The sequence below is a fragment of the Rhinopithecus roxellana genome, chromosome 9 (assembly GCF_007565055.1).
Source record: "Rhinopithecus roxellana isolate Shanxi Qingling chromosome 9, ASM756505v1, whole genome shotgun sequence".
Taxonomy (NCBI): Eukaryota; Metazoa; Chordata; class Mammalia; order Primates; family Cercopithecidae; genus Rhinopithecus; species Rhinopithecus roxellana.
The window spans coordinates 134,372,307-134,399,921 of record NC_044557.1 but is presented as its reverse complement, the minus strand read 5'-3'; the positions used below and the strand labels follow the sequence as shown (position 1 = coordinate 134,399,921).

The 27,615-nt window shown below is 36.6% G+C and overlaps 1 protein-coding gene across 3 annotated transcripts in view; it reads right to left on the bottom strand.

Annotated features, from left to right (window-relative positions):
• Positions 1-876: 876 nt before the first annotated feature.
• Positions 877-27,615, bottom strand: part of MYBL1 (MYB proto-oncogene like 1) — a 49,241-nt gene continuing 22,502 nt past the window's right edge. Inside the window, exons 9-16 of one of the 3 annotated variants that reach the window (XM_010371582.2) lie at positions 16,671-16,904; positions 14,935-15,303; positions 12,387-12,529; positions 11,593-11,707; positions 5,580-5,696; positions 5,387-5,491; positions 4,766-4,945; positions 877-3,526 (exon numbers count right to left, since the gene is read on the bottom strand). In XM_010371582.2, the coding sequence (XP_010369884.1) occupies positions 3,398-3,526; positions 4,766-4,945; positions 5,387-5,491; positions 5,580-5,696; positions 11,593-11,707; positions 12,387-12,529; positions 14,935-15,303; positions 16,671-16,904 (1,392 nt within the window). In that variant the 3' untranslated portion in view covers positions 877-3,397. The remainder of the gene's footprint in view (positions 3,527-4,765; positions 4,946-5,386; positions 5,492-5,579; positions 5,697-11,592; positions 11,708-12,386; positions 12,530-14,934; positions 15,304-16,670; positions 16,905-27,615) is intronic. The other 2 variants (XM_010371583.2, XM_010371584.2) reach the window with 2 other exon arrangements.

Below are 27,615 nucleotides of genomic sequence, written 5' to 3'. Positions count from 1 at the left end.
ATATTACAAACACGGGCCTGGAGATGGGAGTGTGCACATGTGTTCCCAGGAGATCAAAGTTGCCAGTATGACTGAAAAATGAAGTTGGTCATGTCCAGGTTAGGGAGTGAAGGAGAAGAATTATTATTATTTAGGCAACAGAGAACTATGGAACGTCTGTTTTTTATATTTGTTTCTTTCTGTTTACATATAAGGAGAGAATGTGCCTAGTCCTCTCAGCAGTTTTATTTCATGCTACAAATTAATAGATTGGCATTATAATTTCATATATCAGTCATAAACTTGATGTAAGCCTTCTACTGAGAGGTAAACTCATTTTTAATGAGTTAATTCCCTCAGACTTCTGAGCCTACAAGGCTAAAGATAGAATCTAGATGGTGATGAATTTACTGAAGTAATATAATACCAAAGAGCCCTGCCTGGATGACCAGTGTGCCTTTCCCAGATGACACCCTTATGCCCCTGTTCAATTTCTTGACATTTCTATAGAATGGAGACAGAGGCCATATGCAGGCTGAGAATTCACAGCTGACTTCAATGTGGGGGTGGGTGATTACTCACTGGGTAAATGAAGGGAAGGCAATACCACTAAGTGACAGAACAAAGGAAGGGCAGGTCGAAGTTGGGAAAAAGGAAATCTGCTTTGAATATGTGTTTAAGGCGCCAACAGGAAGTGTCATGTGAAAGTATCTGAAAGGCAGCTGAAAATCTGGTTTTAAATGAGGCTCAATAAAGGGGCAATGTTGTATTTACTGGTAAAATCACCGTAAAGAGAGTTCTAAGTGAGAAAAAAGGCCTAAGAACAGAATGTTAAGTCTCTAAGGATTCTATCAGTCCTTATAAAGCACAAAACCAAGTGAAATGAGCAATGCCAAGTCAGCTTGTACACAGATGCTTTATTTTGGATGTTAATATGTTGACATTGTATGCAAGATTCTCTTACAATGGAGTTTTCCATATATCACAAAACTCAATTTAGTCAGGGTAATTGCTGTATTAATGTGAAAACCTTACAATAAAATGCAGTATTATATATGTGTAGTCAGTTTCCATGCAAGTATGGCTGCTACATGTATGTCTGGCATTTGTATAACATACTGAAAGAAACTCAGAGGAACAAAACATTATAAAGGTGACTTAAGATGCCTGACATGTTTAAGATTAAAAATCTTGCAAAAAGCAACAAAGCAGTTAACTGAAGGATTCAACCAATACCAACCCAAATATGTGTTATGTCCAATAAGCCCAGATTTATCCACAATATATTACCATTTAGGATAATTTAATGCTCAAGAAAAAATATGCTTTAAAAATATAGCTCTTATAAGATATTATACTTTGGTGATTGCAGACTATGTATATCCAGGTAAGGGCTACATTAAAAACAACAACAACAAAAAACCATTATGTGCTATTAGTTCAAGGTAACTGAAATGATCCAGTATGAGTTTGCTACAATCATTGGTTTCACTAAGTGAAATTTCTGTGAGAAGTTCATTAATTAGAAAGCAATCAACATACTTAAACATGCTAAGAAGATTCAAATTGGTTTATCTATTTATCAACAAGGCATAATCTTAGTACCATACATTTTCTTCACTTCTCACTATATATATGTGTGTGTGTGTGTGTGTGTGTGTGTGTGTATAAAATATGCAAAAACTAGCAAATAGATTTAAATAGCTTAAAACCCTTTTAGGTCTACTGTTCAAGAGCTAAGCATTAAAATACTTAGTATTTCCATTTCTATTAACATACAAACAGAGCAGAAAATCTTAACCTGCTTTCATTTTGTTTTTTAAGGCATAGTAGTATTTTGGTATTTGTAAGAATTTGCCTGGTAATGGTTGATTCCATTTAGTTAACTTGAGAACTTGCCATCATTTGTTTTTCATCTTTTCACACAGTGCAAGTGGTGGTCGCTCTTTCCTTCTCTCGTAGCAGCAAGCCGATTCTGCTATTTTCTATAGCAGCATACTTCAGGAGTGGAGAGGGAGAGAGTGTGTCAATTATAAATAATTCAAACTACAGTGTACAATTCTATTTACCTGTCAGTGTTTAAGTTGACAGCACACCATTATATGACTGAAAAAAATTACATATAATCTCTACCACAAAAGCAAATAAAAAATCTTTCAAGAAGAAATAAAATAAGTGCAAACACCTAAAACAGGCAACTGAAGCAACTGTTGTAACCTGTAGAGAAACACAAAACATTTAAAAAAGGACAAAATATTTTTATAAATAAAAGATAATGTTCTCCACTTCTGAAACACTGTAAATATAAACTTCTAAGTGCAGACTGTTTTTAGGGACCAAAGTACCATATTATTTTTTAAACAAAATGCAAAAATTTCAAAAACATATACAAATCACCAGATTAATGTATATGACCATCCCCGATATAATTTTAAAAGAAAATATTAAATTATTATTTAGTACATTTTTAGAACTACTTTATAACCAACATGATTTAAAGGGCATAGTGCAACATTTAGGTAGATGTGACATATAGTATAGATATTGTACTCTTTGCAGCTATAACTTACTACTGTTTCATACTTAAAGTCAAAATTATTCTTTACTGTGTTAGCTGTAATAACAGGAAACAACATTGGCTTCTAGGCACCCTGTATACATATAAATATCTACATTTAAGCTTTAAAAATAAAAATAAATTATAAAAAACAGACTTCTTTCCAATTTACAAAGTCCTCCTGCTCCTACATACTGTACAATACATTCAACAAAATTCTCAGCTCTTCTGAGATTAAGAAAATACTATTTACTAATAAAGAAAAAACTCTTTTTTGAATGCTTTTTATTTTCAGTACTATGCTCAAATAAATACATTTAACACTGTAGTTAATTTTACTGCTTCTGAAAAAAAAAAATTAGTAGTGCAACTTTCTAGCCTTCCTTTAAATTCCTTTTCAATGTGTTTCTTTGTAAATGGTAGCCTAAGTAAATCAGCACGTGGGCAAAAGTACTTCATAAAATCGTGTGCTTTCCATACATAGACTAATTTCAGAAATCATATCTACTCATACACCTATCTATAACAAAACTGCAGCATCAAGAGAGTAGCAACATATATCTTGTGAAGAAAATATGAGAATTTACTTTTAGAAATCCATGAACATTCTATTGTTTTCCCATCTTGTTCTTTAAAAACAATTTTTAAAAATCTCATCTCTTAAAAAATAAACTACGAAATTGTCTACCCCTTAAGTGACTTACTAGCTTTCTGCCTACTATATAGAATAGAAAAAAGATGCTGTATTAAAAGGGCTATCTTACAACTTTAAAAACAACTAATTGAGAAAAATCTCACTGCAACCTAATTTAGTAGAGATTGCAGTAAGGGAGTGGGGCATTTCATCAATTTTAATAATAATTACAGTATAAGAGCTCTTGAAGTACTACTGGTAGCTGTGTAAGTACTCAGATATCTTCTTGCTTGTTCAGTCATAATAAGTTGGTCTTCTGTCTTCCCATAAACCACTGTTTCCCATTCACAATTTGACTAGAAAGGAAATATTAATAATGATGTGAAAAGTATTAAAATAACTATCCATATTATATCACAATTAGACTCTTAAAGTCAGTTATTTAAACTGATTAGATATTTCATAAGCAATAATTATAAAAATGTTTTAACAATGGCATTGTATTTTTTAATAATAATGTTTTTAAATATATACTGAAATATTTTTGATCAAGTTTTTAAAATCAAGTTTTTAAAAACTCAATTATTTTAGCTATCTATATTGCTTACAGGCCTATGGAGGCAGTTTAGAAGTCTTGTCCCCAACAATTCCCCCCAAATCAAATGAGTCTTAACATGGAAATAAATGTTAAAATTTTGCAAAAGGTTTAAAGAGAGGAGGTAATGTCAAAAAATGAGCCAAGAATGCTTTATTTACAAATTAGGAAATATATTCATAGCAAAAAATCAAGTTTATGTTTTTTTCTTCCCTTATTATAAAGATTACTATGTTATAGACATGATCTTCTATATAATAACTTTCCCCAAAAGTTCTATGTTAATTAAATGCTGGGAACTCAAATCATTTTACATGGATTAAGAGAATGTGCTACATGGCTCTTAGAAAGCAGCGGCTGAAAACAGATGTAAGGTGGTCATATGTGATTGCCAAAGATGTTTTCAAGGTATGCTTTAACATCAGGTATACTAATGCTGCAGTCACTGTGGCATAAAGAAGAAAATTCCCTACTCAATGAACTCTCAAATTCTCTGGGGTAAACTCTTAATGCAGTAAAAATTTTCCTAACCTCCATTTGCAGTTACACACTGGCCACATCCCAACAGAAAAAAAAAGGACTTTGTTTTACAACTTCTGAGCCAAAAAGTTCACTGGAAACCATGGTACCAACAAAATCATGCTGAAACTGCTTCTAACCACTTACCCTTTTTCAGAATAGCAATTAGGGCTATACATATTTGTTACAGGAGAAGGGGTGCCAGAAGTAGATTTATATATCTTTAGTTTAAAAAAGATACAGTGCTGAGGAAATCACCAGACGAGTCTTTGGTTACAGCTCCAATGGTTTAGTTTATATGTGCCCTGATGAATGAGTCTCTCAAACCCAAATGTGAATGACAAAATAATGGTAAATGTTTAGTTATTGTTACAATCAATTTTGAATTTAAAAGAAAAAGTATAATTTGTGATCAGTAAATCCAAAGTGATCATTGATTAAACAAAAACAAAAATCACTAAAGAAATTTATAAATCCATACCTGAAGATTCTTTTCCAATTTGACAACTTTGGAAGTGTTAGGGTTTGGTTTCTTTTTAGTAAGTGTATATGTTTTGTTGGTTGAATTTATATCTTGTTTTTCAGGAATCAAGTTGCACCTATTGTCATGTATTTCCAATAATGGTATCATTAATAAGGATGTAGTAAATATATTTTCTGACTAAGAGAGAAAAAAGAAAGAGGAAAATAACTAATTCAAAAATGGAGACAAATGGAGGGACTACTGAGTAAGTGGTAATGGAAGCCCTGTTTATTTCTCTCCAAGAAAGCATTTGGCTCTGCTGAAATTTCTAGTAATGTAGTAATATTAAGTATTTTGGAAATGAACCAAAGATAAACTGATATTTAAAATCTTGAGAACTACAATTTTTTGACATCATATATAAGGCAGCTGACTCCTCTCATAACAAAAGAAATTTTAAAAAAGTAAATAAGATATTCTCTACAGTGAATAGTTTCTCTGTGAATTAGGCAAAATGATACTAAAATAAAAATCCTCCATGAATCTCTAATGAACTGGCTACACAATGAGTAAGAAATAAGAACCACTAGGACTTAAAGCAACCATTTAAAATAACAATAATAATAATCCTTTACAAACCTGCATGTCTGAAATGTCTTCAGTCAACAGTCGAGTGCCTGATTCTTCTTTTTCCCAATTATCTAAGACTAGTGATTTTCTGACTTTCTTCCCAGAAGCGGTATTCTAAAATGAGTAATTTGTTGTAGAAGCTTTATGGCAAAGTCTCTTGGATACAATAAGACTTTTATTAACAATAATACTAGAAGATTACCTCTTGTTTGCAGCTTTTGTAGGCAGGTTCATCTTCCTCTTTGAGGAATAGGTCTGTTCCAGTTTCTTCTTTTAAAACTTCCCGAATATCTTCTTCCAAGAAGGCAAGTGGCTGGGACTAAATTGTTTTTTAAAATGTTGTAAAAAGTCATTTATAGCAATTCCTTTTTCTCCCTATATATAGGAAACTCATCTTTTATACTTTCCCATTATTGTCATAATTTTCTCCTAGCCCCTATAGATATATTAATTTAATTAATCCATTTTATGGCAAAACAATACCACACATTTGCAAGTACTGAGTAAAGAATGGCAATTTCTTCTTTCTAGGCTACTAAACAAAAATCTTCCTTTTGGGGAAACCACTGTAGCTCCTGCTTTCAGGTCAGGATCTTCAGAATTAAACAGAAAAGAAAGATGTTATTTCTCAAGTATTTTTTTTTTTTACATAAAAATAAGAAATACAGAACATATTGGGAATACACTAGCTCTTATTCTACTTTTATTGTATTTATTACATGGTATGTAATTACTAGTTAACATGTTTCTGTTAGCACAAAGATTGTGAGATACTTGACAGCAGTGATTAGGTCGATTTCATCCTTGTATACCTAGCCTAAGCAAAGAGCTGACACAGTATCCAAGAAGAGGGAGAGAGTGAGTGTGTGTGTGTGTGTGTGTGTGTGTGTGTGTGTGTGTGTGCGCGCGCGCGCGTATGTGTAGTGTGGGAGGGTAGGTTATGGACAGACAGACAATTGAGTGTGAGCTAAGTGATGAAATAGTCTCAAAATATTCTTCATCTAGCTTTCTGTCAAATAGGTAAGCACAACTTATAACCCAGAAAAAATTTAAAAATTATATCTAACTTATACCTATCATAACCAAGATATACTTGAAAAGGTAATCAAACCTCTACTAAATAAAAGAACTGGCAGCACTTAATAACCAGCAACTGCCGGGCATGGTGGCTCACGCCTGTAATCCCAACACTTTGGGAGGCAGAGGTGGGCGGATCACGAGGTCAAGAGATCGAAACCCCATCCCTACTAAAAACACAAAAATTAGCCGGGGGTGGTGGTGCACACCCCAGGAGGCTGAGGCAGGAGAATTGCTTGAACCCAGGAGGCAGAGGTTGCAGAGAGCCGAGATCACGACACTGGATTCCAGCCTGGGTGACAGAGCCAGACTCCATCTCAAACAAACAAACAAAAACAAACAAAAACCAAAAAAACACCAGCAGCTTAAGTCCCCAGCCAGCAAAGTTAGAGAGAATAGTATTCATATATAAATGAGATTTCACAGAACTTACAAAAACTTTTAAAACGAAAATAAAATGTTAAAAGTGTTCTCATCTAGACTGAGACATACAGGAATTATGTTAATGTTTCTGTATACTTCTCAAAGAGCTTATTATTATTATTATTATTTACTTATTTATTGAGATGGAATCTTGCTCTGTCACCCAGGCTGGAGTGCAGTGGCACAATCTCAGTTCACTGCAACCTCCACACTCCCCGACCCTCCAGTTCAACCAATTCTCCTGCCTCAGCCTCCTGAGTAGCTGGGATTATAGGCATCTGCCACAATGCCTGGCTAATTTTTTGTATTTTTACTAGAGACGGGGTTTCACCATGTTGGCCAGGCTGGTCTCGAACTCCTGACCTCAGGAGGTAATCTGCCCACCTCAACCTCCCAAAGTGCTGGGATTACAGGTGTGAGCCACTACACCCGGCCTCAAAGAGCTTTTTAATGATGATATTTCACCAAGAACATAAAGTATTCTTTTTTCAAATTAACTTTTAAGTTCAGGGGTCCAAGTGCAGGTTTGTTACATAGGTAAACATGGGGGGTTGCTGTGTAGGTTATTTCATCACCTAGCCAGGTGCAGTGGCTCACACCTGTAATCCCAGCACTTTGGGAGGCCAAAGCAGGCGGATCACGAGGTCAGGAGTTCAAGACCAGCCTGGCTAACATGGTGAAACCCTGTCTCTACTAGAAAATTAGCCAGGATGGTGGAGGGCACCTGTAATCCCAGCTACTGGGGAAGCTAAGGCAGGAGAATCACTTGAAACTGGAAGGCAGAGGTTGCAGTGAGCTGAGATCACATCACCATACTCTAGCCTGGGCAACAAGAGTGAAACACTGTCTCAAAACAAAACAAAAACAAAGATTATTTCATCACCCAAGTATTAAGCCTAGTACCCATTAGTTATTTTTCCTGATCTTCTATCTTCCCACTTTCCACTCTCTGAAAGGCCCCAGTGTGTGTTGTTCCTCTCTAAATGTCCACATGTTCCCATCATTTAGCTCCCATTTATAAATGAGAACATGCAGTATTTGGTTTTCTATTCTTGTGTTGGTTTGCTGAGGATAATGGCTTCCAGCTCTATCCATGTGCTTGCAAAGGACATGGCCTCATTCTCTTTTATGGCTGCATAGTAGTCCATGGTGTATTTGTACCACATTTTCTTTTTTTTTTTTCCTCAATTTTTTTTTGAGATGGGGTCTCACTCTGTCACCCAGGCTAGAGTGCAGTAGCATAATATCAGCTCACTGCAACCTCCACCTCCCAGGGTCAAGTGATCCTCCCACCTCAGTCTCCCAAGTAGCTAGGGCCACAGGTGCACATCACCATGCCCAGCTAATTTTTTGTATTTTTGGTAGAGATGGGGTTTCACCATGTTGTCCAGGCTGGTCTTGAACTCCTGAGCTCAAATGATCTGCCTGTCTTGATCCCCCAAAATGCTGGGATTACAGGCATGAGCCACTGCATCCAGCCCACATTTTCTTGATCTAGTATAGTATTCTTAAAAAGATCTGGAGTTTTTTCCCCCTTTAAGAACATAAATGTCCTAGAATAGGGCTAAGACAGATTAATTCATTCACTAGCAAGAATCATTCTCTTAATTGCTCTAATGTGTCAAAAGCAAAGAACTCCTGCATTTAATACTTTTCAGGTTTGATACTACCAAACTTAATACTTCTACAGAGTTTTTGGCCTTTTGAGTAATTCATAGTAAATATTAAAACAATCAAAGTTTATTAAAAAGGCAACAGATATTTAAGATATACCTGATTAAAATTCCAAAGCCAATCTCCAAGAAGTGCATTTGACTCATAGTAAGATACAAAAGAAAGCTAAGTGGTTAGCATATAGTAGATGCTCAGTAAATAACTGGAGGAGGAGGAGGAGGAGAAATAAGAAGTCAGCTTACTGCAAAGAAATACATGAGCCTATAGATATGCTAGGAATTTTAATTTCTAAATCATTGCCTTCCTTTTATCTTAAATTGCTGATGCAAGTAATCTGTTTTGGCAATGGTCAAATTCTATCCAAAGAGCTGTGAGTGCTGCTGGTATTAAATTTAAAATGTCAGAAGGCTAGTAAACAAACCGACAAGGAATTTAGGTATTTGAAACCTACTACAAATGATATTTTTGTTTTTGTTTTTTTTTTCAAACAGAGCTGCACTCTGTCCCTTAGGCTGGAGTGCAGTGGCTTGATCACCATGCACTGTAGCCTCCACTTCCCAGGCTCAAACAAACCTCCTGGGACTACTATAAGAGCATTCTACCACACCCAGCTATCAAATGATAATTTTTATTCCACTTATATGTTGACCAAATGACCCTGACTCACTGTAGAATTTTTAAATGCTTTCAAATCATTGTTTACTTGTCTAATTGCCAATTAGTTTACATGCCCCTATGAAGGCAGGAACCATACTTGACCTTTTCAACATTTATTCCATCCCTAAAGCCTAGTACAGTGCCTGGAACCTGTTAGGCACTCAATTAATATTTCCTGAATTAATGATTAATTTTTAAAATAAACAGCAAAACACTGAAACAGACAGGCTAAATCAATCAGGTAATTCCATACAATGGAATATTATGCAAACATTAAATATTATGGGATAAATATATACATTTACTTGGTTAAATTAAAAAATGGTGTTATAATAAAGTGTGGTCATACTCTTGTTTTATTTATGTATATGCATAAATAAAAACTCTAGGAAGCTCTAAAGGAAACATGATTGTTCACAGCAGTACATGGAGCTAAATGACAAAAAGACTCAATCAACCCTACTATGTACCCTTTAACACAGTATTTTGAAAAAGAAAGAAAAGACTAGTAGATGTGTGTGTGTAACATGCTTTTGGGCAGAAAATTAATTAAATCAACTAAACTAGAATTTGCTAACGAATCTAACCAAAAAGTGGCTCAAAACAGAAGAACATAACTAAAAAACCCTGGAAGTCACCAATATTTTAAAAATCGTATTTCTAAAGAACTTGTCAGAAATCTGTATCTGCCTAAAATGCCCATCACTTTTCCAAGGTATTTCAAAGGCAGTAAGATATATGAAAGCACAGTACCTAGAACACTTCACAGTCCTATTCATTCGTGAACTACTACCGCAAATACTATTATTAGAATAACAGCAGCAACCAAGCACACACTACTTGAAACTCAGACAAGCTCCTTTAATTACATCAACTCTTTCAGCTTCACAGTAACAATTTGGGGTGTGTTTTATGATCTCCTTTGCATAGAAAAGGAAACTGAGCCTTTTCCTAATTAGTTTCCTAAAGAGGTACCCTGATTAGTTTCCTAAATATTATCATGAAAGTGCTTCAGTATATCAAAATACTAAAATTATTTTATTCTAATACATGTAACCATGACTGAAACTACTAAAATGTAAATTTCAGTATTAAGAAAAGCGTTCCGGCCGGCCGCAGTGGCTCACTCCTGTAATCCCAGCACTTTGGGAGGCCAAGATGGGCGGATCATGAGGTCAAAAGATCAAGACTATCCTGGCCAACACGGTGAAACCCCGTCTTTACTAAAAATACAAAAATTAGCTGGGCATGGTGGTGCAAGCCTGTAGTTCAAGCTACTTAGGAGGCTGAGGGAGAACTGCCTGAACCCGGGAGGTGGAGGTTGCAGTGAGCCGAGATTGAGCCACTGCACTCCATCCTGGTGACAGAGCAAGACTATGTCTCAAAAAAAAAAAAAAGAAAGAAAAATGAAAAAAAAAACAAAAAAACAGAAAAGAGTTCCACTGACACCTGATCTGTTTTCTCTGGATGCTATAAAGTTAAGAATTCAAAACAAGCCAAGCAAGGGTTTATTTACAAGTTAAAGAAAAAGGTGGACACAAAATTCAAACTTAAAAATTAGGCAAGGCACAGTGGCTCACACCTGTAATCCTAGCACTTTGGGAGGCCGAGGCGGGGGTGGATCACCTGAGGTCAGAAGTTCAAGACCAGGCTGGCCAATGTGGTGAAACCCCATCTCTACTAAAAATACAAAAATTAGCTGGTGTGGTGGCGGGCACCTGTAATACCAGCTACTCAGGAGGCTGAGGCCTGAGGATCACTTAAACCCAGGGGGTGGAGGTTGCAGTGAGCTGAGATCGTGCCACTTCACTCCAGCCTGGGCAACAAAGTGAGACTCCATCACAAAAACAAAACAAAACAACAACAAAAAACTTGAAAATCAAAAGATAAAGCTTTGTATCTGTTTCAGTAAACATCTTTTTTAAATGTTAAAAATCAAAGTGATAAAAATCACAATTTGTGTTTTATTAAAATTAGGAAAATTATTAAAAATAAAATAAATATACGGCCGGGCACGGTGGCTCAAGCCTGTAATCCCAGCACTTTGGGAGGCTGAGGCGGGCGGATCACAAGGTCAGGAGATCGAGACCATCCTGGCTAACACAGTGAAACCCCGTCTCTACTAAAAAGTACAAAAAACTAGCCGGGCGAGGTGGCGGGCGCCTGTAGTCCCAGCTACTCGGGAGGCTGAGGCAGGAGAATGGCGTGAACCTGGGAGGCGGAGCTTGCAGTGAGCTGAGATCCGGCCACTGCGCTCCAGCTTGGGCGGCACAGCGAGACTCCGTCTCAAAAAATAATAAAATAAAATAAAATAAAATAAAATAAAATAAAATAAAATAAAATAAAATAAATAAAATAAAATAAAATAAAATAAAAATACATACCACAATTTTAAGAGGTCCATATTTTTTCTCCTGAGCAGCAAGCGCATTCTTAAAAGGAGTAGGAGTTCTTGGTGTGGTACCCAATATAGATCTTCTAATAGTAGGTGTTCTGAAACTATCCAATCATTTAAATATTTATATTATAGCCACAATCTGATTGCATACAAGTTACTGAAAGCAAAGCAATTTAAGCACATGCTAAATTTTCTTACACACACACACACAATTCTGATTTCAATCACTCATCTTAAAATAGAAAAAAAGAATAAATACAGAAAAAAGTACTAGAAATGTTTTCATTGAAATCAAAGATACTATATTTAAGTTGGTTTTGACTGTCCTAAGGAGAAAACATAAGGCTATGATTTAAAAAAAAAATTCTGGCCCAGCCCAGTGGCTCACGCCTGTAATCCCAGCACTTTGGGAGGCTGAGACGGGCAGATCACCTGAGATCAGAAGTCCAAGACCAGCCTGGCCAACACAGTGAAATGCCATCTCTACTACATATACAATATTAACCAGGTATGGTGGCACATGCCTGTAATCCCAGCTACTCAGGAGCCTGAGGCAGGAGAATCACTTGAACCCGGGAGGTGGAGGTTGCAGTGAGCTGAGATGGCGCCATTGCACTCCAGCCTGGGCAACAAGAGCAAAACTCTGTCTGAAAAAAAAAAATTCTAAGTCCTGTAGGAATAGGGATTATGATACATGCTATTTATATGCACAATAAGCTAATCTACTCTTGACATTGTGCTCCCCATTTTCTCTAACACAATCATTTAATACCTACTTACCCTACATTTTCCTTTTGATCTTTGGGAGTTGTTTCCTTATGAAGAGGAGTTGTAATGAGAACTTTCTGCCCACAAATAGGAGTTGATGTAAATGAAGGATTTTCTATATGAAGCTGTTCATTTCCAGGACATGTGTTGAAAAACTAAAAAGGGAAGAGAGTTTAAAGATGATTTCTAGAACATCAAAATCCCTACACAAATATTAAACTAAGATTTTCCAATTATTTCTTCATACCTCTTTTAAAAAGCTTATGAATAATATTATACTTATACTCCATGGAAATTATGCTCCATGAGGGTAGGAATTTTTGTCTAGTTTGTTCATTTTTGTCTCCCCAGCTCTTAGAACAGTGTTTAGCACATATAGGAATTCAAGAAACATTTAACAAATATTCAAAAGTTACAAAAAAATACTAAAAATTTTAAAAAGTGTATTATCAAATAGAGATCCATAGAAACCATAAACAGTTGCTGTGTTGAATCTAATTTTGTACAACAGTGTGTAACTGAAAAAAACAAGTTTTTTTTAGCTCTTATTAATAAATGACCTTAAGTGGCTTTTTCTATGAGAATATTTTAATTTAGAATATAATCACGCTTTGCTGATGAGAAATACAACTGTCTGGCAAATTTGCCTATCTAGAACAAAGAACCTCTAAGCAGTCAAAATTGGTATCACAGAGTCCATCTTCTAGATTATATAACTTACAATTGTGAAATACTAATTTATTTTTGTAGTCAAAAGATTAGAAATAGTGATATGAAGCCATAGAAATGGCTTCAAAGCTACCTATAACTAGAATGAAGTCTAGCTCTATCACTTGTGGCTCTGAATACTTGAATTTATTTTACCCTAAGATTAGTAATCAAACCCTCTTTTACAGGATAAAATCCAAGCAGTTTGCCATAGGAAACAAGCATCTTTCAGCCACTTCTACCTTAGAATTCACACTTCAACAAAAATTGCTAGTGTGCAAAACTCCAGAATAGAAAACTGCTAGTGTGCCCAAGCCTACTTCACTTTCCCCAGTGCTTTTTAACTCTGAGAGCAGGTCTGGGGGTGAACAGACTATTCACATTGTAGTCTATACAAATGGCATCCCCTGAAGCATGGGTGCACAATTTTTAGAGATCTATGTTCTGCCAGATCCTACTTATCTCCCTAGCCTCAAAATATACTTCCAATAATATTCCAGCATTCTCCATGTTTATTTGACCATTAAACTCCCTCCTTCCCCCTTAAACTTTGTAGCCTCTGCCAAACACTTTCAGAAAACATCAGCTCCATCTCTTACTGTTGCCTTTTACAAGTGGCTCAACTTCAGAATTTTATTCTACCTAACTCCTTTTGAAAGAGCATCAATTGAGATGTTATAAGAAAAGTGTTTGGAGGCCGGGCCGGTGGCTCATGCCTGTAATCCCAGCACTTTGGGAGGCTGATGCGGGCAGATCACCTAAGGTTGGGAGTTCGAGACCAGCCTGACCAACATGGAGAAACCCGTCTCTAATAAGAATATAAAATTAGCCAGGCATGGTGGCGCACGCCTGTAATCCCAGCTACTTGGGAGGCTGAGGCGGGAGAATCACCTGAACCTGGGAGGCGGAGGTTGCGGTGAGCAGAGATGGTGCCATTGCACCCCAGCCTGGGCAATCAGAGCAAAACTCCATCTCAAAAAAAAAAAAAAAAAAGTTTGGCAAACAGCCTGGAGCATAAGCAATTGTTCAATAGGAAACTGTCCTAACATAAACATCTACTGTCCAGGGATATAATAAGAGAAGAAAGTAAGTAGGTAGTTCTGGACATCCTTGGGAAACCTCGTGACACATTAAATTCTTACAGTAAGCAATTATCTAAGTTTCTTCCAAAGAACGTTAAAAGGAAAAATTCAGTGGGCAAACTAAATAAATTACTTTAAATAGGTAAGGTCACTTTAAACTTTATCAGGTGTAACTGGATCTCAGTCTCAGTCTTGCATTAGATAACTTTGGGCAAATCAATTTTACCTTTCCGGGCTTGTTTTATGATGAATTCTATAAAGATATGGGACTACAAGATAAAGAAAATGTCTCTCTAAACACTGTAGTATAACATCATGCAGAACCGGGAGCAGTGGCTCACGCCTGTAATCCCAGCACTTTGGGAGCCAAGGCAGGTGGATTACTTGAGTTCAGGAGTTCAAGACTAGCCCGGGCAACATGGCAAAACCCCATCTCTATAAAAAATACGAAAATTAGCTAGGTGTGGTGGCACGCATCTATAGTCCAGGCTACTTGGGGGCTGAGGTGGGAAGATCACTTGAGCCTGGGTGGTTGAGGTGGCAGTGAGCCGTGTTTGTGCCACTGCACTCCACCCTGGGCAACAAAACGAGACCCTGCCACTACTACATTTTGTGAGATAATCTCTCAGAGTTCAGTATTCTCAAGTGTACACTTAAATACATTATTTTTTTATGTTATCAAAGTTACCAACTGCTAGTAAGGATATTAAAGATCTAATTTAATTTAACTCATTGACATTTAGAAACATAAACAAAATCAACACTGCTACCTGTGAAGGAGAAAATGGTAGTGTTTTCAGTGGTGTATGTTTTAGCGCTGTATTACCACCATCGTTCAATGAGCCATCCCTAAGTTCGCTGCCTGGGGAAAGACCCACTCGCATTTTTCTCTTCTTTCTGAGGATGGCTGGTGGAGTGCTAAACTTGGCTACATTTGGGGATGTTAAAGGAACAGCTTCACTGTTGCCACCATTACAAGTGTTTTTTTTCCCTTCAAGTACAAGACTGACGTTAAATTGGCATTCCATGGCTCCTTCATTGTGCTGAATTCTCATTAATTTAACTGGGGTGGATTTGATAGGAGAAGCAGCAGCATCAGAAATATCAAAACTGGTAACATCACTCCATGCTACAGGATCCTGCAATAAATTAAACTGTTAATAAAGTTAATGCTATAACCTAGTTAAATCTGATCTTGAACACAGGATGATGATTTCCACAGAGTTAATTAACAACTCATTTTATCAGTAGAAATGCTTTCCTTGGACTTTTGTTTTTTAAGCAAGGCCATTTGAGAGGAACAGATTATGGCTTTCCCATGATTCCAGAATACATGATAGTTCATCTAATTCAGTAGTTGAAGCTTACTGTCAAAGTATTTTAAGTAAGAAAAACAAATTGTAAGTTATTATCAAAAATTAAGTTATTATCAAAAAGTACAATTCATTATAAAACTTCACATTCTACTCCACATCAGGAAGACACCATCAAATTCTACATAATCATTTGGTAATGTGTATGAAACGTGTTAAAAATGGTGATATACTTTGATTCAGAAATTCAATTTAACCTAAAGACATAATCATGATTTTACACAAAGCTTTATATGTTATTTGTAATGCTGAAAAACTAGACACCACCTAAATGTCCAATAATAATAGTACATTAGGTAAATATATTTTCTTATATTCATCTGATGGAATACTACAAAACCCCTAAAATTCAAATTTAGGCCAGGCATGGTGGCTCACGACTGTAATCCCAGCACTTTGGGAGGCCGAAGTGGGAGGATCACTTGAGGTCAGGAGTTCGAGACCAGCCTGACCAACATGAGGAAACTCCATCGCCACTAAAAATATAAAAATTAGCTGGGTGTGGTGGCAGGCACCTGTAATCCCACTACTCAGAAGGCTGAGGCAGGAGAATCGCTTGAACCCAGGAGGCAGAGGTTGCAGTGAACTGAGATTGTGCCACTGCACTCCAGCCTGGGCAACAGAGTGAGACTCCATCTTAACAAAAAAAAAAAAAAAAATTCAAGTTTAAAAAAGTTAAGGAAACAGAAACATGCTCATGACAGGGTGGAAAACAAAAAAAAAAAAATCCACAAATGTAATACAGAAGTGTATTTTGGGGTTTAAAAATATAATGTGTTTTCTAAGTATAGAACACAGACTGAAAGGAATATATCAAATTATTAACTCTGGGTTTATGAAATATTTTAATTTTCTTTTTTACAGTTTTCTCTAGTTTCCAGCTTTCTATAATGCATCTGTATAACTTATATAATAAAAAATGAATTAAGTTTTTAATTTTTAAAAATTCCTCAAAAGGCACACACTTTGAAAATTTTAAACTTTTTTCCACTAGAAGCCACTGCAAAATACCAGAACAAAATTAAGTATGGCATACAAAACATAAAACTAGTCAATGTCCAAAACTGAGATTCTAAGCATAAAATCATATAACTAAAATTGAACTTTTGATAATCTTACAATTTTTTACTTACAGATTCAATAAGTTCTAGAGTCTCTGCAAATTCTGGGATGGTCTGCAAAGAGGACAACACAGCGTTTGCCTCCACGGCCAGGAACTTTGTGGGTGAATTCTGCTGAGCAGACACAGGCTGATTTTCATCCATACTATAAAACTCACTAGTGTGCTCGTCAAGGCTATTTAGAGTATTAGACATGTTATCATCCATGAGGAAACTACCAGACCAGCTAGAAAAACTTCCAGGCTGCTAAAAGTACAAAAGAAATTTGAATATTATTTGTCATTCTCAATGTAGGCATAAATTCAGATTTCAACACATTTCAATTAGGCTAAAAATATAGTAGCAAATATTTTGTCTTTCCTCAAAATTGGTATACTTCTTTTCATTAAACTACATGCTTTGACTATGTTTCTTTTTTCTAATTAAAATTTTTAATCTATACAATCATGATGAGATAAAACAAGCATTTACATACAACATAAAGTCCAAACTCTTAGAATCTGGCTACTCCCTTCCTTCCAAACTTCATTTCTCAACACTTCTACTCAAGAGCTATATATTTAAATCTTACCAGGTATATCTATTTATTCCTGGTAGTTATCAGGAATACCCAACTATAGCACTTGCAATTCCCCCAATGAATTATACTCTTTTGACCTTGAGTGCCTTTGCACATATTGCTGCTCCCTTTATCTATTAATAAAATGCTCTGTAACCTACTGACCAGGGAAGCTATTCTTTTTTTTTTCTGAGGTGGGAGTTTTCACTCAGTTGTCCAGGCTGGGGTACAGTGGTGTGATCTCGGCTCACTGCAACCTCCACCTCCTGGGTTCAAGCAATTCTGCCTCAGCCTCCCGGGTAGCTGGGATTACAGGCACCCACCACCACACTCAGCTAATTTTTTGTATTTTTAGTAGAGATGGGGTTTCACCATGTTGGCCAGGCTGGTCTCAAACTCCTGACCTCAGGTGACCTGCCCACCTTGGCCTCCCAAAGGGAAGCTATTCTTATCACACAGTTCAAATACTGGAAAGCACTTCATCTGATTATACACTTTTATCTGCTTCATTTATAATAATGTTCTAATTCATTTATCTTGCTAACATATAATCATTGTCCTTCAAGGCTGAGTTCAATTAGGACTTCTTCCAGGAACTTTTCCCTGATGACAATAATCTAAATCAAGCACCTCTCCTATATGTTACCATAAACTTTGTGACTCACAAATTGTCAAAAGTCAAAGAGAGAATTCTAAAAATAGCACAAGAGACCAGGTACGGTGGCTCATGCCTATAGTCCCAGCACTTTGGGAGGTCAAGGCAGGCAGATTGCTTGAGCCCAGGAGTTTGAGAACAGTTTGGCCAACATAACGAAACTCCATTTCTACAAAAAATATAAACATTAGCTGGGCATGGTACCACACGCCTGTTAGTCCCAGAACTCAAAAGGCTGAGGTGAGGGCATCACTTGAACCCAAGAAGTCAAGGCTGCAGCAAACTGTGATCACACCACCGCACTCCAGCCTGGGTGACAGAGTGAGACCCTTATCAAAAGAAAATTAAAAATAAAAATTGCAAAGTAAAAGTATTACATCACACATAAGGGAATCCTTATAACAGATTTATCTGAAAAAACCTTACAGGCCAGAAGAGAATGAAATGATACATTTGAGAAGTACCGAAAAAAAAAAAAAAATGCCTGCCAAGAATACCCAGCAAAGCTATCCTTCAGAAATGAGGGAGAAATAAAAGTCTTTCCCAGACTTTTTCTTTTTAAATGGTGGCAATTCATCACCACTAGATCAGCCTTACAAGAAGTGCTCAAAAAAGTCCTATATCTGAAAGCAAAAAGATAACAAATACTATTATGAAAATATGTAAACGAATAAAATTCACTAGCAGAGCAGGTACACAAAAGAGAAAGATAAAATAATCAAACCGCTGTACTACAGACAATCACCAAACTGCAACAATAAACATTAAGAGAGGAAGAAAGAAACAAAGAATATACAAAACCAGAAAATAATTAACAAAATGAAAAGAGTAAGTCTTCACATATCAGTAATAACCTTGAATGTAAACAGATTAAACTCCACACTTAAAAGACATAGACAAGCTGAATGGATTAAAAAACACATGACCCAACTATATGCTGCCTATAAAAACTCATGTCACCTGTAAAGACACATATGGACTGAATGCAAAAGGATGGAAAAAGATATTCTATGCAAACAGAAACTAAAAGCAAGCAGGAATAGCTATACTCATATCAGATAAAGCATAATTTAAGTTAAAAACTATAAAAAGAAGCTGGGCATGGTAGCACATGTCTGCAACCACAGCATTTTGGGAGGCCAAGCCAGGCTCAGGAGTTTGAAACCAGCCTCGGCAACATGGCCAAACCCAATCTCCACAAAAGTAAATAAATAAATAAATAAAAATAAAAATTAGCTGGACATGGCAGCACACACCTGTGGTCCCCGCTACTTAGGAGGCTGAGGTGGGAGGATCACCTTAGCCTGGGAAGTTGAGGTTGCAGTAAGCCGAGATCACAGCACTGTATTTCAGCCTGGGGGACGGAGTGAAACCCTGCTTCAAAAACACAAAACAAAACAAACAAAAAAGAACACCCTATAAAAAAAGACAAAGAAGGGCAATACATAATGATAAAGAGATCAATTCAGCAAGAGAATATAATTGCAAATATATATGCACCAATATCAGAGCGCCTAGCTACATCAAGCAAATATTATTTGATCTAAAAGGAGTAACAGATTCCAATACAAAATAGTTGGAGCCTTCAACACCCCACTCTCAGCAACGAAAGATCATCTAGACAGAAAAATCAACAAAGAAACAAACATTGGCTTTAAATTGAACATTTATACCGAATGAACCTAACAGCCATCTACAGAGTATTTCATGTAATATCTGCAGAATATACATTCTTTTCATCAGCACATTCTCCAGGACAGATCACATATTAGGCCACAAAATAAGTCTGAACAAATTTAAAAGAATTAAAGTCATATCAAGGGTCTTTTTTGACCACAATGAAATAAAACTAGAAATCAATAACAAAAGGAATTTTTGAAATTGTAAACGGAAATTAAACAACATGCTCCTGAACAACCAATAGGTCAATGAAGAAACTAAGAAGGAAACCAAAACATTTCTGGAAACAAATGAAAGTAGAAACACAACATACCAACACCTACGGGATATAGCAAAAGCAGTATCAAAAGGGAAGTTTATAGCAATAAATGCCTACATCAAAAAAGTGGAAACATTTCAAATAAACAATGTAGCTAGAAAAATAAGAACAAACCAAACCCAAAGCTAGTAGAGGAAAATAAATAACAAAAATCAAAGCAGAAATAAACAAAATTGAGACAAACAAATACAAATAATCAATGAAAGGAGAAGTTGGCTTTTTAAAGAAATAAAATTGACAAACTGCTGGCCAGACTGAGAAAAAAAAAGACCCAAATAAATAAAATCAAAAACAAAAAAGGAGACACTACAACTGATACCACAGGAATACAAAGGATCATTAGAGGCTATTATGAATAACTGTGCATCCAATTAGAAAACTTAGCAGAAATGGATAAACTTCTGGACAGATATAACCTATCAAGATTAAACCAAGAAGAAATAGAAAACCTGAACAGACCAATTACAAGTAGCGAGATTGAATCCATAATAAAACATCTCCTGTAAAAGTAAAGCCCAGGACCCAATTCATTGCAGAATTCTATCAAACATATAAAGAAGAACTATCAATTCTTTTCAAATTCTCTCAGAAAACTGAAGAGTAAGGAATTTTTCTAAACTCATTCTACAAGGTCAACATTACCCTGATACCAAAACCAAATAAAGAAAACTGTAAGCCAATATCCCTAATGAACATAGATGCAAAGAGACATTCACCAAGATCAGACGGAATTTATCCCAGGGATGTAAGGATGATTCAACCTACATAAATCAATAAACAAAATCAAATATCAATAGAATAAAGATTATCTTAATAGATATGAAAAATCATTTGATAAAATTCAACATCCCTTCATGATAAAAACTATCAACAAGTTAACTATAGAAAAAACATACCTCAACACAATAAAAGCCATATATGACAAAACCACAGCCAACATCATACTGAACAAGGAAAAGTTGAAAGCTTTTTCTCTAAGATCTCAAATGAGACAAGGATGCCCATTTTCACCACTTTTATTCAACTCAGTACTGGAAGTCCTAGCCAAAGCAATTAGGCAAGAGAAAAAAAAAAAAAAAGGCATCCAAAATGGAAAAAAGGAAGTCAAGCTGTCCCCATTTGCAGACAACATGAACTTATATATAGAAAACCCTATAATAACCTTACATAAAGTTCCTCTAAAAAAACTCTTAGAACTGATAAACAAATTGGGTAATGTTGCAGGATAAAACATCAACACACAAAAAATCAGTCGTATTTTGGCTGGGCATGGTGGCTCACACCTGTAATACCAGCACTTTGGAAGGACAAGGCAGGAGGATCACTTGAGGTCAGGAGTTCAAGACCAGCCTGGGCAACATAGCAAGACCCCCATCTCTAAAACTAAAAAATAAATCAGTATTGTTTCTATACACCAACAACAAACTAGCACAAAAAGAAATCAAGAAAGCAGTGCCATTTACAATAGCTACAAAAAAAAAAAAATACGTAGGATAAATTAAGCCAAGAAGGTAAAAGATTTCTGCAAGAAAAACTACAAAACACTGATAAAAGAAATTGAAGAAGACATGAAAAAATACAAAGATCTCCCATGTTCAAGAATAAGAAGACTTAATATTGTGAAAATGACCATATTACCAAAAGTAATCTACGGTTCAGTGCAATCTTTATTAAAATACCAATGACATTCTTCCCAAAAGTAGCAAAAACAATGCTAAAATTCATTTTAAAAACTACAAATAGTTAAAGTAATCCTGAGCATAAAACCAAACAAACAAAAACAAAAGCAAAGCTGGAGGCATCACACTAACAGGCTTCCAAATATTCTATACAGAGCTGTAGTAACCAAAACAGCATGGCACTGGGACAGAATACAGAACCCAGAAATAAATACACGCATTTACAGCCTTTCAACAAAGGCACCAAGAACACTCATTGAAGAAGAGACAGTCTCTTCAATAAATAATGCTGGGAAAACTGGATATCCATATGCAGAAAAATGAAACTAGCTCCCTATCTCTCACCATATTAAAAAAAAAAAAAAACAACCTCTTTTTTTGTGAAAGAAGAAAATCAATTCAAAATGGATGAAAGACTTAAATGTAAGACCCAAAGTATAAAACCACTAGAAGAAAACATAAAGGCTGGGTACAGTGGCTCATGCCTGTAATCCCAGCACTTTGGGAGGCCAAGGCAGGCAGATCACTTGAGGTCAGGAGTTCGAGACCAACCTGGCCAACATGGTGAAACCTCATCTCTCCTAAAAATACCAAAAAATTAGCTGGGCGTGGTGGCAGGCGCCTTTAATCCCAGCTACTCAGGAGGCTGAGGCAGGAGAACTGCTTGAACCCGGAAGGTGGAGGTTGCAGTGAGCCGAGATCACGTCACTGCCACTGCACTCTAGCCTGGGTGACAAGAATGAGGCTTCATCTCAAAAAAAGAAAGAAAACATAGGAGAAATGTTTTAGGATGTTGTTTGGGCAAAGATTTTATGGGGAAGATCTCAAAAACACAGGCAGTAAAAGCAAAAATAGACAAATGGGATTATATTAAACTAAAAAGCTTCTGCACAGCAAAGGAGTCAATCAACAGAGTGAAGAGAGAAACGATGTGCAGGATGGGAGAAAATATTTGCAAACTATTAACCAACAGGGATTAATATCTAGACTATACAAGAAACTCAACAGCAAAAAATACTAAAAATAATCTGGTTTGGGTTTTGTTTTTTGGTTTTTTTGTTTTTGTTTTTTTTGAGATAAGGACTGGCTCTTCCGCTCAGGCTGCACTGCAGTGGTACCATCCCAGCTCACTGCAACCTCCCCACCTCCCAGGCTCAAGCCATCCTCCCACCTCAGCATTCTGAGTAGCTGGGACTACAGGCGCTCACCACCATGCCTGGCTAAGTTTTGTATTGTTTGTAGAGATGGTGTTTCACCATGTTGCCCAGGCTGGTCTCGAACTCATGATTTCAAGCAATCTACCCACCTTAGCCTATCAAAGTGTTGGAATTACAGTCATGAGACAAGGCGCCCAGCCAATAATCTGACTTAAAATAGGCAAATGAGCTGAACCAATATTTATCAAAAGAAAACATACAAATGGACAATGGGTATATTTTAAAATGCTCAATATCACTAGTCATCAGGGAAATGCAAATCAAAACCACAATGAGATATCATCTCACCCTTGTCAGAATGACTATTATCAAAAAGACAAAAAATAACAGATGCTGGCAAAGATGTGGAGAAAGGGGAACTCTACTGTTGGAAGGAATGTAAATTAGTACAGCCATTATGAAAAACACTATGGAGGCTCTTCAAAAAACTAAAAATAGACTATAATATGATCCAGTAATCCCACTACTGGGTATGTATCCAAAGGAAAGAAAGTCATATATGTACTCCCATGTTCATTACGGCACTATTCACAGATATGGATTCAACCTAATTGCCTATCAACAGATGTGTCTGTATATTTATACACACACACACACACACACACACACACACATATAACCACATAATACTATTTAGCCATAAAAAAACCATGAAATTCTATCATTTGTGGCAACACAAATGAACTTGGAGGACATTATGTTAAATGAAATAAGCCAGGCAGAGAAAGATAAACACTGCAGGTTCTCACTTACATGTGGAAGCTAAAAAAGTAGAGCTCATAGAAGTACAGAGAAAAATAGTGGCTACTGGAGGAGAAGAAGGGGAGCCAAGGAAGGGGACCAGCGAAGGGAGAGTAGCCAAAAGTTGGTTAATGGATATATAAGTACAACTAGAGAGGAGGAGTAAGTTCCAGTGTTCTATAGCACTATAGGATAACTATAATTAATAGCAACTTATTGTATATTTTCAAATAGCTATAAGAGCAGGGTTTAAATGTTCCCAACACAATGAAATGATAAATGTTTGAGGTGATGGATGTGCTAATTACCATGACTTGACCAAGACACATTGCATACATGTATCAAAATAGTACACTGTACACCCAGTAAATATGTACAATTACTATGTGTCAATTAAAAATAATAATAAAAGCAAAAAAACCCTTGTGTCTTATTTTATCATATACTATCCTGTTTCTCGTCTACATTCCCATTGCAGAGTAAAACTTGAAGTCAAAGACTATGTCATTTTTCTTTATCTCTTCAGAAATGCACACTAGGCAATTTATTTATCTTGCAAGCCCAGTTTTCTAGTGTTTTATAATAAAAAATAAGAAAAGAGGCCTTGAAGAGTTATGAATGAGAAACATGTGAAGCGTGTAGCACTGTTCAACAGAACTTTCTGAGATGATGAAAATGTTCTATATTTCCAGCTGCTCAATATGGGAGCCACTACTCATATAAGCAACTGATATGTGGCTAGTGCAACTAAAAAACTGAATTTTAAATTTTATTTAAAATTAAATGTGGCTAGTAACTACCATATGGTAGAGAGCATGCTGAAAGTCTATAGGAAGCACTGAATAATGGTAACTATTACTACTAAAAGTAAAAATTTTCAGAATGTTCTACTAGAGATTCACAAAATGTTACATTTCAACTTAAATAAGGTAATAAAACACTGTTGCAAAGCAAATTCGACCTGTTTTAAAAATGAAAGAAATTAATCTCATTTCATTATTTCCTATTTCATTAGCATAGCCACCTTCTGACTTGACAATCACTTTCAGGAGACAGCATGGTTCTCCTGTCATGCTGGAGGGAACATGTGGTTCCCTCCAAACCACACACCTTTCAGTTGGTATGCAGGTGAGAAAAAGATCCAACACACAAAGAGGGCGATAACTGGGCCCAGTGAAAAAACCATAGGTTACAATCAGTCAGACCTAAATGTGAATCTCTTTTTCTTTTTCTTTTTCCTTTTTTTGAGACAGGGTCTCGATCTGTCGTCCAGGCTGGAATGCACTGGCCCAATCTCGGCTCACTGCAAACTCCACCTCCCAGGCTCAAGTGATCCTCCCACCTCAGCTTCCCGAGTAGCTTGGGACTACAGGAGCACACCACCATGCCTGGTTAATTTTTGTATTTTTTGCAGAGACAGGGTTTTGCCATGTTGCCCAGCCTGGTCTCCAACTCTGGCCTCAAGTGATCTGCCCGCCTCAGCCTCTGAAAGTGTTGGGATTACAGGTGTGAGTCACCATATTCAGTCCTAAATGTGAATTCTCTAATGAAATTCTACCCTCTTAACAGTGTTAACATCAGGATTACCAAGCATACATATAAAACATTCACAAGAGTACAGCACAATTGATACTCAGTAAAATGGCAGTCAATATTATCATATAACTGTTTAGGAAAAAAAGCATTAGGCAGGGCATGGTGGCTCATGCCTGTAATCCCAACACTTTGGGAGGCCGAGGCAGGTGGATCTTGAGGTCAGGAAATCAAGACCATCCTGGCCAACATGATGAAACCCCGTTTCTACTAAAAATACAAAAATTAGCTGGGTGTGGTGGCACGTGCCTATAATGTCAGCTACTTGGGAGGCTGAGGCAGGAGAATCGCTTGAACCAGGGAGTTGGAGGTTGCAGCGAGCGACAGTGCAAGACTCTATCTCAAAAAGAAAGAAAAAAAAATGCTTTATATGTGTATGGAGTCTATTCTACTGGCTGCAGTAACTTCCCTCTAGAATTCAGAATATGCTTATTCAACCAAATCTTTATGAGAATAAATTTTAGATAGTGAGTTCTAAAAAGAAAATAACTTTCTTTCTTCCTTTTTAATGTGAAATATTCATTCTTTTAGTTATATTTTTCCTATTAAATTAAAAAAGGGTAAGATTCTATTCAAAAAATCCAAAATGGTTTAAACATGGTACAATCATCTACAAATGTTGATTCTCTCACCATAATTCTTTGTGGCTTTTTTTTTTTTTTTGAGACAGGGTCTTGCTCTGCCACCCAGGCTGAAGTACAGTGGTATGATCATAGCTCACTGCAGCCTCAAACCCCTGGGCTTAAGCAATCTTCCTCCCTCAGCCTTTTGAGTAGCTGGGACTACAGGCACATGCCACCATGCCTGGTTAATTAATTAATTAATTTATAAGATGGAGTCTTGCTCTGTTGCCCAGGTTGGAGTGCAGGGGTGTGATAACTGCTGACTGCAGCCTCGACTTCTCAGGCTCAAGAGATCCTTCTGCCTCAGCCTCCTGAGTAGCTGGAACCACAGGCATGTGCCACCACGCCTATCCAATTCTTTTTAAATTTTTTGTAGAGGTGGGGTCTCACCTACCAAGGCTGGTCTCAAACTCCTGGGCTTAAGTGACCCTCCCACCTCAGCTTCTCAAAGTCCTGAGATTACAGGCATAAGCCACCAAGCCCAGCCTATTTGTAGCTTCTTAACAAAAACAAATTAACTTTAAGGTAAGTATATGTCAGGTCTTCCTAGTTGCTCATGGTTTTTGCAGTTTCAAAACAGAAACTGCAACACAGGGAAATCCTGCCTCTACAAAAAGTATATTTTTAATTAGCCAAGTGTGGTGGCACACACCTGTGGTCTTAGCTACCCAGGAAGCTGAGGTGGGAGGACTGCTTAAACCCAGGAGGCTGAGGCTGCAGTGAGCCATGATCGTACCACTGCACTCCAGCCTGGGCAATAGACCAAGACCCTGACTCAAAAAACAAAAAACAGAAATTGCTTTTCTTATAATACATATCTTGCCTATTATAATCAATAAATATCATTTTTATTAATATCCTCTTATGTAGTATAAAGACATCACCAGTTGCCTCATAATTCTATTTCAAAATTTCAGGTTATCTTCGTAGTAATTTTGCCTGAGTTCCCAGTCACTCTCAGTATTCTGTCCTTTCATTTAGTCCCAAACAAAAAACAAACAAAGAAACCCTTTTCTAAACGTAAAAAGGGGCGAGGAATGGTGGCTCATGCCTGTAATCCCAGTACTTTGGGAGACCAAGGTGGGCAAATCACTTGAGGTTAGGTGTTCAAGACTACGGTGAAACGCCATCTCTACTAAAAAAATTTTAAAAATTAGCTGGGCATGTTGGTACATGCCTGTGATCCCAGCTACTTGGGAGGCTGAGGCAGGAGAATCACTTGAACCCAGGAGCCTCCTGGGTAGTTACGACCACAGTTGTGCACCACCACACTTAGCTAATTAAAAAAAAAAAAAAACTCTTTGTAGAGCCAAGATTGCGCCACTGCACTCCAGCTTGAGTGACAGTGAGACTCTGTCTAAAAAAAAAATAAAATTATAAGGCTCCAGGTATTATTTTAAATTTTTTAAAATGTTATTTAAAGGAAGGGTAGGGTGAAGAGAGGGATAGGGAAATATGCGTTAAAGAATACAAAATCACAGCTAGATAGAAGGAACAAGTTCTAGTGTTCTGTATCACTGTAGGATGACTGTAGTTAACAATATTAGTTTCAAATAGTTAGAAGGGGAGATATTGAATGTTCCCAAGACAGAGAAATTATAAGTATGTGAGATGATGGATATGCTAATTACCATGATCTGGTCAATATACATCACATGTATGGAAACATCACTATGTACCCCATGAAAATGTACAATTATTTCCCAATTTAAAAATTTTAATTTAAAAACCTAAAAAAAGTCATTTAAGTATAAACTTGTATCTTTCTTTTAACCAATCTAGCATAATCTGCTTAATTCTACTAGGATGATTACCTTTGATCCTAATTTAACACTCCTAGTCTCATCAACCAAATCTTACACAATAGTTTTCACATGTGGTAACCAACACC